This window comes from Bos indicus x Bos taurus, chromosome 3 (genome assembly GCF_003369695.1).
Source record: "Bos indicus x Bos taurus breed Angus x Brahman F1 hybrid chromosome 3, Bos_hybrid_MaternalHap_v2.0, whole genome shotgun sequence".
In the NCBI taxonomy this organism is placed as follows: Eukaryota; Metazoa; Chordata; class Mammalia; order Artiodactyla; family Bovidae; genus Bos; species Bos indicus x Bos taurus.
The window spans coordinates 110472530-110486861 of NC_040078.1; the positions used below are offsets into that span (position 1 = coordinate 110472530).

The 14332-nt window shown below is 34.8% G+C and overlaps 1 protein-coding gene across 5 annotated transcripts in view; it reads right to left on the reverse strand.

Moving 5' to 3' along the window:
- ZMYM4 (zinc finger MYM-type containing 4) overlaps window positions 1–14332 on the reverse strand; it is a 164825-nt gene that overhangs the window by 16258 nt on the left and 134235 nt on the right. For all 5 annotated transcript variants that reach the window (XM_027537872.1, XM_027537871.1, XM_027537873.1 and 2 more), the window contains 4 exons: window positions 12223–12394; window positions 11943–12038; window positions 9578–9729; window positions 828–939 (listed from right to left, as the gene is read on the reverse strand). In XM_027537872.1, coding sequence (XP_027393673.1) covers window positions 828–939; window positions 9578–9729; window positions 11943–12038; window positions 12223–12394 — 532 coding nt within the window. The remainder of the gene's footprint in view (window positions 1–827; window positions 940–9577; window positions 9730–11942; window positions 12039–12222; window positions 12395–14332) is intronic.

Consider the following 14332-nt stretch of genomic DNA (forward strand, 5'->3'; position numbering starts at 1 on the left):
CAGCTCCTATTTAAAACTTATATTAAGAGAAATTACTTCACAATAGTTTATCTGTATTTTTCCTGAAAAGCACAGGTCAGAAGAATTAAAATTAGTATACTTTTAAACACAGCTTCCTCATGATATCCGTTAAACTCAGGTCTTTCCTAATGTTCTCTCCCCAATCCTCTTTGTTACCACCTCTCATTCTATTCTTGGGAGACTGCCCACGAATACATTATTTGTTACTTCCAAATACAGGTTCTTAGCTCCTCCTTTAAAAGCTAAATGCATCATGCCACTGTATTCCTTTTAATGCTTCATAGGTTCTCTGTAGCCCAAAAGAAGGGGACCACATTTCTGGGCATTACATTCAACCTCTCCATTCACAGGCAAGGAGCATGAGAGCAGGAGTGAATTAGGGGCTTGTCCAAAGACATATGGTCATAGACAATTCAAGGATGAAGACTTAACTCTCTTAACAAGTTCAGGGTACTTTTTTCAAAATACTGAAGAAGATCTACTGCTAACAGAGTCTAAAAGTAGTATATGTGGCAGCTACTGGTATAGTGTACAACTTTACCAATACTACCATATCAAAAATGGTTTCTAAAAAGTAAATGTAGCCTTTAGTTATTTTTTTATATCGAGTAGTCATTATCTCTTCATGTGCTATATGCAAGATATAGTTTTATTAAGTAACTGATAATAAACCAAAGATTTTCTCCTCAAAAGTCCAAATATAAGTCAAGACAAATATAAAAGGAACAATTTACAAAAGATAAGCATAAAAATTAAGCAATTTAAGAAGGCATATCATGAAAAGAATCAAAATATAATCATCCTACCATTAGGAAGTATTGTAGGTTCCCATATTTTCAAGAGTTTGGTAAGTTCAATCATAAATCTGGAATAGGGCTCAGTAAAAATGTTATCTATTCTACCATTTTCAAACAGGTACTACAAGAGAAAAAATGGAAACATATATGTTGATACAAAGAAAACATAAAATGTAAAAAATATATGTTTAGGAATATAGTTTACCCTTAGTTTCTGTCCTTACAATACTGAGAAATATTTTAAGGATACAGTCAAAACAGAAGAATTCAAGCTAAAGATCCTTTGCACATGAATTAACATTATCTTGACCACTGAGCTTGTAAGGTAAAGTTTTACATTTCCTTTTAAAAACAATTATTTAAAATAATAATAATAAATCAGTACCTTTCAGTCACTTAATAAAACTGATATACTAAACACTGTTCTTAATTCATATTTCTCAAATCATTTTTTAATTCTCAGCATCTGAGATGTACTCTTAGAAGTTTGTTTGCTTTTGAATCTAGTTATAAGATCATTTCCTGAAAATAATACAGTTAGCTAGTGTCAGGTGACCCGAGGGTACTGAAACTGTAAAACTATTTATTTGGAGGCTTCTAACCACAGCTCTCAACTCTCTGCCCCACAAGCCAGCCTTCACAAAGTTCAAGTCTAATTACAGGACATAAAATTATGCTAATTATAACCATCAAGAATCATTTCAGAGAGGAAACAAGCAATAGCTTGAGTAAATTACTATTAACTATTTTGAGGGTGCAGGTGAGGTCAGATGAAATCACTCAGAGAAATAAAATCAGTAGAATATGAGAAGAACACAAAGTAGCATAATTATAACCTAAAAATCTTGGTGTCTTAAAGATCTAGTATTTTAAACATTTATCTATGGCTATGTTGGTTTCCTGCTTTCTTGATCTATGTATGACTTGCTGTAAATTTTTATTTCCACTTAAGTATTATTCTGGCTAATAAAGATTATATACCATTTCAATGTACACTTTTACAGGTCTCTTTAAAGGCAATTTATGATCATATTGCCAGATTACAGTTTTGTTGTTGAAAAGTATTCATTTCCTTTTTATTTTAATAAAGTTATTTTTACAACTTAAAAATATTATATCTCATTATGAAAAGAGTTTAAAATATAGAAAAGGTGGAAGAAAAGTACGTTCAGACTTATTACTCAAAAGCAACTACTATCAACAATCAACTATCAATCTTTAAAAAATTTTTCTTTATGAATATATAGAGTTGAGTTTTTATACAGTAACTCAAACATAAGTACATATAAAATACATGGGTTAAAAAAAAAAATCACTGGACTTCGCTGGTGGTCCAGTGGCTAAGATTCCATGGTCCTAATGCATGGGGCTCGGGTTCAATCTCTGGTCAGGGAATTATTTAGATCCTACATGCTGCAACTAAGAGTTCCCATGCCTCAACTAAGACTGAGAGCAACCAAATAAATATATCAATAAAATAAAAAGAAATATTAAAAAAAATCACTTCTCCCTTAGATCAGGAACGAGATAAAAACGCCACTTCTATTCAACACTGGATAGGAAATCCTAGCCAGAGTAACCAGACAAGAAAAAGAAATAAAAAGCATTGAAATAGAAGAGGAAGAAGTAAAACTATCTCTATTTGCAGTGACACGAACCTATATATAGAAAATTCTAGAGTCCACAAAAAAATAATTAGAGCTAATAAATTAACTCAATAAAGCTGCAGAATACAAGCAACATAAAATCAGTTGCAATCAACAATCCAAAGAGAATATTAAGAAAATTCCATTTACAACAGTATCAGAAATAAAATACTTGAGAAGAATAAATTTAACCAAGGAGATACACATTTACACACTTAAAACTATATAGAACTTCTGAAATTAAAGACCTAAGAAAAACATCTTGTATTTATGGATCTAGAGACAGTATTATTACACTAGAGACAGTATTATTACAATACCAATACTCCCCAAAGTAAACTACAGATTCAATGCAATCCTATCAAAATCCCAAAGGTTCAGATTTTCTTTTTTGAAGAAATGGAAAAGTCAATCCTAAAACTATTATGAAATTGTAAGGAATATAGTCAAAAGAATCTTGAGGAATCACATTTCCCAATTTCAAAATTTGCTACAAAGCTACAGTAATCAAAACAGTGTGTACTGCCACAAGAATATTCATATGACCAAAAAGTATTAAAAACTGAGAGTGTAAAATAAGCACATACACATTTAGTCAAATGATTTTTGGCAAGGATGTCAAGATCAATGAATGAAGAGCAGACTCTTCAACAAATGATGCCAGGAGAACTGGATATCCACATATCCAGTTATCCCTAATTCAATATATCCCTGTGTTAATCACTTAGTTGTGTCTGACCCTTTGTGACCCCATGGACTGTAGCCTGCCAGGCTCCTCTGTCATGGAATTTCCCAGGTAAGAATACTGGAACGGATTGCCATTTTCTTCTCCAGGGTATCTTCCCGACTCAGGGATTGAACCCAGATCTCCTGCACTGCAGGCAGATTCTTTACCATCTGAGCCACCAGGGAAGTCCTGGTGGCTCACCTGATAGAATAATCATTCAAAACAGAGGATCTAAACACCGGTCCACTGACTTAAACATAAGAGCTAAGACCATAAAACTTTTAGAAGAAAACACAAGCAAATCTTAATGAACTTGAACTTCCCAATGGATTCTTTAGATATATCACCAGAAGAACAAGCCACAACAGAAAAAATGAACTGAACTTTATCAAAATTAAAAATGAAAGTACAAGAAAGTATATGAAACTGAAAAGAAAACCCAGAGAACTGGAAAAAAAATATTTGAACCACAAATCAAATAGAAGTTTACTATCCAGACTATAAAAAGAGATTCTACAACTCAATAACAAGCAAACTACTCAGTTTTAAAACAGGCAAAAGATTTGGACATTTTCCCTGAAGAGACTATACAAATGGCTTCGTACATGAAAAAATGCTCAGTGTCATTAGTCATTAGGGAAAAGCAAATCAAAATCACAATAGAATACCACCTCACACCCATCAGATGGCTATTTTTTTCTTAAGGATATTAACAAGGGTTTACAAGTATATGGAGATAATGTAATACTCAGAAGTTGCTGCTGGGGATGTAAAATGGTGCAGTCATCTTGGAAAATGGTTTGGTGGTTCCTCAACAAGCTAAAGAGTTACCATTTGACTCTAGAATTCCACTCCTAGGCATATAGTACCCAAAAGACATCAAAATGGGTGTTCAAACAAAAACATATATGAATGCTCATAGCAGCACTCACTATTCAGAGCAGCCAAAAGATAGACAGCACTCAAATGTCTATCAACACTTTTCCAACAACAGAATAATTCAACCATAAACGGGAACAAAGTACTGATTCATATTACAAAATGGATGATCTTTGAAAACATCGTGTTAAGTGAAAGAACCAAGGCATCAAAGTCCATAAACTGTAACTTTCCACTTACATGAAACATCTAGAATAGGCAAACCCATAGAGACAGAAAGCAGATTTATGGTTGCCAAGGACTAGATGGAGGAGGTAAGAAGTGAAAGCATAATGGGTAAGAGGTTTCCCTTTAGAGAAATAAAATTTTAGAACAAGATAGTGATGATGGTTGTACAAGATCATGAATGTAATGAATTATATACTTTAAAATGGTAAATTTTATATGTATTTTACCATACTATAAATACTACACATACAATTTTTCAAGTTACTTTTCAAAATGTACGTCTCCAAAAGTTTTCCATGTCAAAACATATAGAAGTTACAGAACCAATTCATTCCTTTAAAACTACTGTTTGATATTTAATAGTATGGATGTACTATATTTAATTGAATCATTTCATGAACACTAAGGTGGTTTCTAGTTTTTTGCTGTTAAAAACATTACAATGAAAACACTATTATGTGTTTTTCTAGGTAATTGTAGTAATTTCTTTGTGGGAAAGATACTGATCAATAGATTTGCTAGACTGAACAATCTATATGCACTTCAAGTTTTAAAATAGTCACTGTCAACTTGCCCTCTGAAAAGGCCTCCAACAGTGCACGTGTCTTCACTAATACTTAGTATTATCAAACTTCTCAATCTTTCAAGTTTTTTAATCCATCTGATAGGTGAAAATTTTCGCTGATTACAGCTGACCACTATTTTATATTAGAGAGGCAGCCCGACACAGTAATCATAACACGGACCCTAAAGCTGAGCTACCTGCGTTCACTTCACACCTTGGCCCTGCCACTTACTACCTTTAAGACCTTAGGCAAGTTATTTAACTCACTGTGCCTCAGATTCTTCAGCAGAAAATGATATTAGTTCTTATACATCATAAGTGTACACTAACAATTATGTAAGTTAATATATGAAATGGGCTTATATTAAAATATGGCATACAAAGTAAATGATTGTTAAATATTCCTGATACATTTTATCTATTAGCAATCTTTTGATTTTCTTCTGTTACTTGACTGTTTCTTTTGCCAATTACCCCTCCTAGAGAACGTTAACAATGGTGGTCAAGGCATTGATATTAAAGCTGTTGTTTTACATGCTTATGTATTTTCAAAACTCTTTACAATTAGCACCAGTTCAGTTCAGTTCAGTTGCTCAGTCATGTCTGACTCTTTGTGACCCCATGGACTGCAGCACGCCAGGCTTCCCGGTCTATTACTAACTCCCGGAGCTTACTCAAACTCATGTCCATCGAGTTGGTGATGCCATCCAACCATCTCATCCTCTGTTGTCTCCTTCTCCTCCAGCAACAGGGTCTTTTCCAATAAGTCAGTACTTTGCATCAGGAGGCCAAAGTACTGGAGTTTCAGCTTCAGCAGCAGTCCTTCCAATGAATATTCAGGACTGATTTCCTTTAGGGTGGACTGGTTGGATCTCCTTGCAGTCCAAGGGACTCTCAAAAGAGTCTTCTCCAAAACCACAGTTCAAAAGCATCAATTCTTTGGAGCTCAGCTTTCTTTATAGTCCAACTCTCACCTCCATACATGACTACTGGAAAAATCATAGCTTGGACTAGACGGACCTTTGTTGGCAAAGTAATATGCTGCTTTTTAATGCTGTCCAGGTAGTCACAGCTTTTCTTCCACGGAGCAAGTGTCTTTTAACTTCATGGTGGCGGCACCATCTGCAGTGCTCTGAAGTCTATCACTCACTCTCACTGTTTCCCTGTCTATCTTCCATGAAGTGATGGGACCGGATGCCACGATCTTAGTCTTCTGAATGGTGAGTTTTAAGCCAACTTTTAAGCATAACCATGTTTATAATGCCAACTTTTATAGCATAACCATATGTTTATAATGAGGAAAAAATAAAAAAGGAAACAAACTTGAGATGTAAACGTAAGTAAACTTTTAAAATTCCCTATAAGGAATAAGTTATAGGTTAACGAAAGTTTATTTCTTGCCAAAATTGCTAACAAGTTTGTAATTACTTACTTTCTATAAGTCATCTGAGAATTTGTTAACCTATAGAATTGTTACAGAAAGTCATTTATTAATATAAACAAATAACGAGAAATATACTAGGAAAAAACGTAACAGGTTTATGATTCACCTCACAAATAGAATACATATAGCAGAGTGTCTACATGTAAAGTACTCAAACGTTTTTTATTGAAATTCCTAGCAATGAGTACATATGTTTTGATTATATTCATATCATTAGATTATTAATAAATACTAAAAACATCTTATTTCCTGACATATGTATTAATAAAATTAGGAAATGTTCTTTAGATTCTTCATATTATAAACTCCAAACAAAGTGTGTCCAGAATCTTTGCGATTTTTACCTAAGCAAAATGCATGTTGACACACATAGAAGGTTCTCAAATTTTGCTGAAAGAATCCATAGAAGTCCTCTTATATGTGACTTTTAAAAATATATTTTACCACCTAGAAACTGGATCAAAATATAAGGGAAACTTATTAAGTAACAGGTGCCATTTTGATTCCATGTAGCTGCTTGCATAACCAGCTACACTTCAGATATGTTATTCATCAGCAACATACTTATTTCATGCATAAAAATGAATTTCAGATATATTAACAATGTCGATCTAAAAAACTCCAAATATTTTAGAAATTGAAGAGAATTTAAATATTTAAGTACAAAGACCATTCTAAGCAACATGGAAAATACAGGAACTACAAAGGGAAATATATCCATACTGGACTATATAAAAATGAAAACCTTTAGTAAAACATACCTAAAAACCAAAAGACAAAAATACACTAGAAAAATTTAATCTCATATTAGAATCAATATCCCTAATATAAGAGAGACCCTACAGATCAGGAGGAAAAATCCAAATGACCAACATAAAGACATTTTACTTCACAAAATTGGAAAAACACATATTGGATCCACAAGTTAACATTTTTAAAAATTCCATCAGAATAATAAACATTAGAAAGAGGACTGGTAAAGAGGATTCAAGAAACAGGCATCACACTGCTGGTAAAACCATAAGCTACCATAATTATCCTGGAAAGTAATCTGAAAATATCTTATAATTAGAAAAATATATGCTTTAACCTAGAAATAAAAGCACCAGTTCATTAGGTTTGCAAACAAAATATTTACTGAAGCACGGTTTGCAAGAGTAAGAGAAGAGGAGGGAGAAACTCCTGAATATATAAAAGAGGAAAGGCTGACTAAATATTATGTTCATATTCTGCAATATTATGTGACTTTCTTTTTTAAAGCAAGGAATTTGATTTATATTCATCTCAAGGGATACACAGATTGAGAATAGTAAGCTACAAAAAGTGGGTATAGTATAGGCCCCATTTTGAAAAAACTAAGCAAAAAAAAACTGTTAAACATCTATACACATGTATAAACATATATTGCATAGAAGATAATGAGATAAGTCAACAACACTACAATAAAAATTACAAAAAAAGAAGATACAGGTCACATATCATACTGCAAACACTGATTACCTCAGGGAGTGGGAATGGACAGATTAACTTTTCTTATTATGCCTTCGTTTACTGTTTTAACAGTTAACTGAGCCCATACTACTTTTATAATTAAAAAATGAAACTTTAACAACAAATAAATGACTAAATAATACCCCCTGAAATACAAAGGGAATAAAATTTGGCAAATAGAGAAAAAATAATCAATTACATTCAGAGTCCCATCACTCCAAGATAATAACCACTATAAATACTTTTCATATATTTCATTTTAGTATGTTATTTATGTGAATGGCTTATAAACCACTATGTTAAAATATAGTGATACACATACATTCTTACTTTGCTCATTAATGCTTTAGTATTAAGATTTTTATGTTACTAGAAGTCACTTTGGAGAAGGCAATGGCACCCCCACTCCAGTACTCTTGCCTGGAAAATCCCGTGGACAGAGAAGCCTGGTGGGCTGCAGTCCATGGGGTCACTGAGGGTCAGACAAGACTAAGCGACTTCACTTTCACTTTTCACTTTCATGCATTGGAGAAGGAAATGGCAACCCACTCCAGTGTTCTTGCCTGGAGAATCCCAGGGACGGGGGAGCCTGGTGGGCTGCCATCTATGGGGTCGCACAAAGTCGGACACGACTAAAGCGACTTAGCGGCAGCAGCAGCAGAAGTCACTTTGTAACCCATTTTTATTGGGGGCATAATATGTAACTTTATAAATATACTATACTTTACTTTGGTGGACACTGAGGTGATCTCCAGTTCTAGGCAATGATGTCTGAACTTCAGACTTTTGAGAGATTCCCCAAAAATGAATCATTGGTGAAATAATATGAACATTCAAAAGTATTCCTGAACCATACACTCAAAACTGCTTTTTACAAACTATGTACTAATTATCATCAACTATGAAGGTGAGGAGAAGGCAATGGCACCCCACTCCAGCACTCTTGCCTGGAAAATCCCATGGATGGAGGAGACTGGTGGGCCGAAATCCACAGGGTCGCTAAGAGTCGGACACGACTGAGCGACTTCACTTTCACTTTCAAGATAAATTAATAATGTATTTTGGAGAAGGCAATGGCACCCTACTCCAGTACTCTTGCCTGGAAAATCCCATGGACAGAGGAGCCTGGTAGGCTGCAGTCTATGGGGTTGCAAAGAGTCGGACACGACTAAGCGACTTCACTTTCTCTTTTCACTTTCATGCATTGGAGAAGGAAATGGCAACCCACTCCGTGTTCTTGCCTGGAGAATCCCAGGGACGGGGGAGCCTGGTAAGCTGCCGTCTATGGGGTCGCACAGAGTTGGACATGACTGAAGTGACTTAGCAGCAGCAGCAGCATGAAGGTGAACCTCCATCTCACAGAACTCATATCAACAATGAGTATTATAATTTTTTGATTTTTGCTAATGTGATAGATAAATATTGACATATCTATTCTAATGTGAATTTAAAGTTTAAATGAGACTACGAAATTCATGTAAATTCATACATATATACACAGAGTCACCTATCTCACTTCTTTTGTGAATTGCTATTAGGCCTTTTTTGTCCATTTAGCAATAAAATGAACCAACTTCAATTTCTATTACTCTAACAGTCTCAATTAAACTTATAAAAGCTTTACGTGACTCAGACTTTTAAATCAGGATCAGTGGTTCATTAAGAAGAGAGTATAGGAGCAATACCAAACAGACAATACATACAATACTTTCTCAGCTTAATTTACAAGTTCTACCAGAATTATTAAAAATGCAATAGTTTACATAACTGATTTCATACCTGCTGAATTCCAAGGCACAAGTATAAGATACTGTCTGGATCATATTTTTCACCATTTGGTCTCCGCACTTCTTGAATAAACTGGCATAAGCCTAAACTCAACTCAGCAAAAGTGCAGGACAGAATATCTTCCTTCAGCTTGATAGAGCGGACTGTGGAAAGGTAGAAAACATCTGAAATACTAACTTATAAGAAAAATAATAACATTACTCAATTCACTAAATAAACACTGACAACACTGCCCCAGGTATAGTGGTATACACTAGTGAATACATGGATTAAAGACAGATACTCATCTCAAGGCTTTTTTAAAGAAATAAAGATAATTCAGCACATTTGATGTAACATTTAAATAAAATGTCTTATTTAAGTAAAATTCTATGAAAACAAATAAAGGCCATCTAATAGTGAAGAGTCATGTTAGATTCCAGAAGATGTGAAAGGTGGAGAAGAATTAAACACGTAGATTAAGAATTTCAACTTGAGGATATAAAAAGATTTCCCAAAGTATATTCCACAAAATACTAACCCTGCGAAAGCTCAATAAAACTGGGTTTCTAAGATCTGATAAATTTGGAAAACAGCAGTATATTATATCTGCCTATGAAGAATTCACAGTATGTTTTAATATATTAAAGGCTCGGAAGATATCTGTAAAAGGAATGCTATTTAACTTTAAGTCGTATTTATTTGAATAAAGTACATTTCAGATTACATATTAACAACTTCATGCTTTTGAAAATGCTGGAAAATACAGTGTGTGCTCAGCCACAAAAGTGAAAGGGTTTGGGGACTTAGGAATATAGGAGAAAAGTAAAGAGGGCAGATCATGGTAAGCCTCATATATATATATTAAGATTTTGAAGACAACTAAGAATTGAATTGCTTCCCAGGTGTCTCAGGGGTAAAGGATCCTCCCATCAAAGCAATAGACACAGGAGACGTGGGTTTATTTCCTGGGTCAGGAAGATCTCTGGAGGAGGAAATGGCAACTCACTCCAGTATTCTTGCCAGGAAAATTCCACGGACAGAGGAGACTGGTGGCCTATAGTCCACAGTGTTACAAAGAGTTGGACATAGAGCAAATGAGCACACGCACATATGACCTGAATTAGTTTTAGGCAGGAGCGTTATCTAATTTGATTTTTAGAGATCTTACGGTAACAGACTGGTCCACACTGTGGGATGAGTTAAAACACCCTTTCCAGTTCCTGCTTTTCTGCATGTAGAAAAGACTACATGTTTCCAATGGCACACTCAAGCTTCCCTGAGTGCAAATTTAAACAGGTCATTCATGAGGGCAAGGACCATGTTTGACCTTTTTACCTGAATACGTACCACCATGCCTGATACATGGCAGATAAATACAGTAAGTATTTATCTGGAAGAGTGAGCAGTAGAAATGAGTAGGCATCCTGTGTGGCTACTACTTGGGCCTGGCAGTCTAACACCATATTACTTCTCCATTCTCACTACCCCTCCTCCTTCTTTCTCAAAAATGTTGTGGCTCAAAGTGCAAACTGAAAGGCCTAGTAAACCCCCATGACGTTGAGCATTTTTACATCACTCTGAAGCAGAGAGATTACACTTGATCTGTGGGAACTCAGTAAGTCAGTCACAGACCACAGCAGCAACTAACTGCTCCAATGAGGGTAAACTGAGGTGAAGCCAAGAATACATGCAGTCACCCAGGTATCAGAGAGAAGGTACAGTTGGAAATGGGTGAAAAGTTTAGTTACATACTCATGCATTCTGCCCTATCTCATTCCACAAAGACTTCATAAAATAATATACAAATGATATATAAACAAAATTAAAAAGCAGAACACAAACTGAAAACAAAATTTAGAACATAAAACAAAATCCTGGAAAGAAGAAATCTAATGATTAGGGTTCTAAAATAACACAGTGTTGCTCTATTTGAACTGCTGATTGGGTTCCAAATTTCTTGGCACCACATGTGAAACCTGCAAACATGGTCAATCACATACAGCTCCTTGATGAGAGAAACTGTAGAAACAGCAAGGCTTTCCCAGGTACTTGTCTTAAAAACAACAATAATGAAGTGTTACACTGGGCTCCACACGGGTTATTCTACAGATACAGGACTCAAAAAAGAGAGATTTGAGTCACTTGCACAGTGTTAGAAAAAGTCACAAAATTTCTTATATTTGTATAAGAAACTCATGATCTGAAGATAATAACCTTCCCTTAATAACAAGTTCTTTAAAACTGAGAGTGGAGATTAATTTCGCTTTTTAAACATAAACTTCAAATTTTAAAGAATTTTAAATTTCCATTTATAAATTTAAAATCAACGATGATATTACAAGCAATTCAGATCATAAGGAGATAAGTATTTTACCTTTACAGCCTGGCTCTGAAGATTCTTGAGAGAGTGCATGCTCTTGAGTACTTCCTAATGGGTCAGAACACGGGCTAGATGAGGCATGTTCAACTCCTGCATGAAAAGAAAAGTAAATGAGAAGTTTAAATAAAGATCCAAAAAAAATTAAGCAAACCAAAATCAAAGTTTTATGGGATTTCTGACCTAGCATTCATCCCCTTTGAGTAGGTTTATGGATTTATTAATCCGTATTCCTCCCACCCCTAAATCAAGACACAAATTCACGCCACATATTTACCGCCACACTTCAGGTCCCCCTGCTCTTCCTTGGCATTTTTCCACTGAACCCAGTTCCTCCAGGCGTTTACCCCATACATGTATTTCAATGTCATCCCAGACACTGAGCACCCTTGAAAGGCTCCTTGAATAAGACTCCTGGGCTCCACAGATACTATAGACTTCTTCCGTCCCTGTAAGAATTTCCAAAAATTTACAGAATATAAATTTAGTTTTGGATCTTTAAGAATCATGGTTCGTAAACATAGAATGGGCATAAATTTACAGAAAATGGAACTCAGTATTACATCCCTGAGATTCAGAGTTCTTATAGCTAGAAAGAGTTTTAGAAGTTATCTAATCCTATCCACAGGAGAAAAAAAAGAGAAAACTGAAGTGTAGAAAATAATACTGTAATAATCAATAATATTTGAGTATTTATTTACTATTTTCCAGATACTAGAATTACAAAATGAGGTATGAGGTATGAGTAACAGTTATTACATTCAGGTCTATTTAATGGAATAGATGAACAGATGGCTATAAAACAACCCTCAATCAACTCCCTAACTACAATGGAATTCAGCTATAAAACAATAAGAGAATAACATTAGAAAAATCCATAAAAGAATTAACCAACACATGTTAAGAAATCAAAAATGCAATTAGAGAATATTTTGAATTTAAGTAAAAATGAAAACAAAACATATCAAAATTTATGTAATAATGCTAAGCAGTGCTTATAAGGATATTTATATCTATTAAAATGCTTATATGAGAAGAAAGTCTGAAATCAATAAGCTAGCTCCTATGTTAAGAAACTAGAATAAAGACTACATTAAAACTCAAATTAGTAAAAAAAAAATAAGAGCAAAAACAAATTAAAAAAGAGGAAAAGATTAGTAAGACAAAAAAGCTGGTAATTTTAAAAGGTTAAAAAAATGGATAAATCTCTAGCCAGAATGATTATAGAGATAAGACAAAAGACACAAATTATCAACACCTGATTCCACAGACAAAATAAAGGGTAACAAAAGAAAACTGTGAACATCATTATGACAATAAACTAGACAGCTTAGAAAAACTGAACAAATTTCTTGAAAGATACAAACTAACAAAGCTTGCTGTTGAAGACATAGATAATGTAAACAGCCAGAGGAATTCAAATTATATTTTAAAACCTTCCCACAAAAAAATTCCAGACCCAGATGACATCACTGCTGAAGTCTACCCAAGAATAAAAGTAACTATATAAATTGTATTTCAGAAAACAGAAGAGGAACAGTAACTCACTTTACATCACTATTATCCTGCCAGCAAGGGCAGATAAAGTCATTACAAGAAAACTACACATCAACACCAGACCGCCTGACCTGCCTCTTGAGAAACCTGTATGCAGGTCAGCAAGCAACAGTTAGAACTGGACATGGAACAACAGACTGGTTCCAAATAGGAAAAGGAATACATCAAGGCTGTATATTGTCACCCTGCTTATTTAACTTCTACGCAGAGTACATCATGAGAAACGCTGGGCTGGAAGAAGCACAAGCTGGAACCAAGATTTCCGGGAGAAATACCAATAACCTCAGATATGCAGATGACACCACCCTTATGGCAGAAAGTGAAGAGGAACTAAAAAGCCTCTTGATGAAAGTGAAAGAGGAGAGTTAAAAAGTTGGCTTAAAGCTCAACGTTCAGAAAACGAAGATCATGGCATCTGGTCCCATCACTTCATGGGAAGTAGATGGGGAAACGATGAAAACAGTATCAGACTTTATTTTTTTGGGCTCCAAAATCACTGCAGATGGTGACTGCAGCCATGAAATTAAAAGACACTTACTCCTTGGAAGGAAAGTTATGACCAACCTAGATAGCATATTCAAAAGCAGAGACACTACTTTGCCAACAAAGGTCCGTCTAGTCAAGGCTATGGTTTTTGCTGTGGTCATGTATGGATGTGAGAGTTGGACTGTGAAGAAAGCTGAGCACCGAAGAATTGATGCTTTTGAACTGTGGTGTTGGAGAAGACTCTTGAGAGTCCCTTGGACTGCAAGGAGATCCAACCAGTCCATTCTAAAGGAGATCAGTCCTGGGTATTCACTGGAAAGACTGTGCTAAAGCTGAAACTCCAG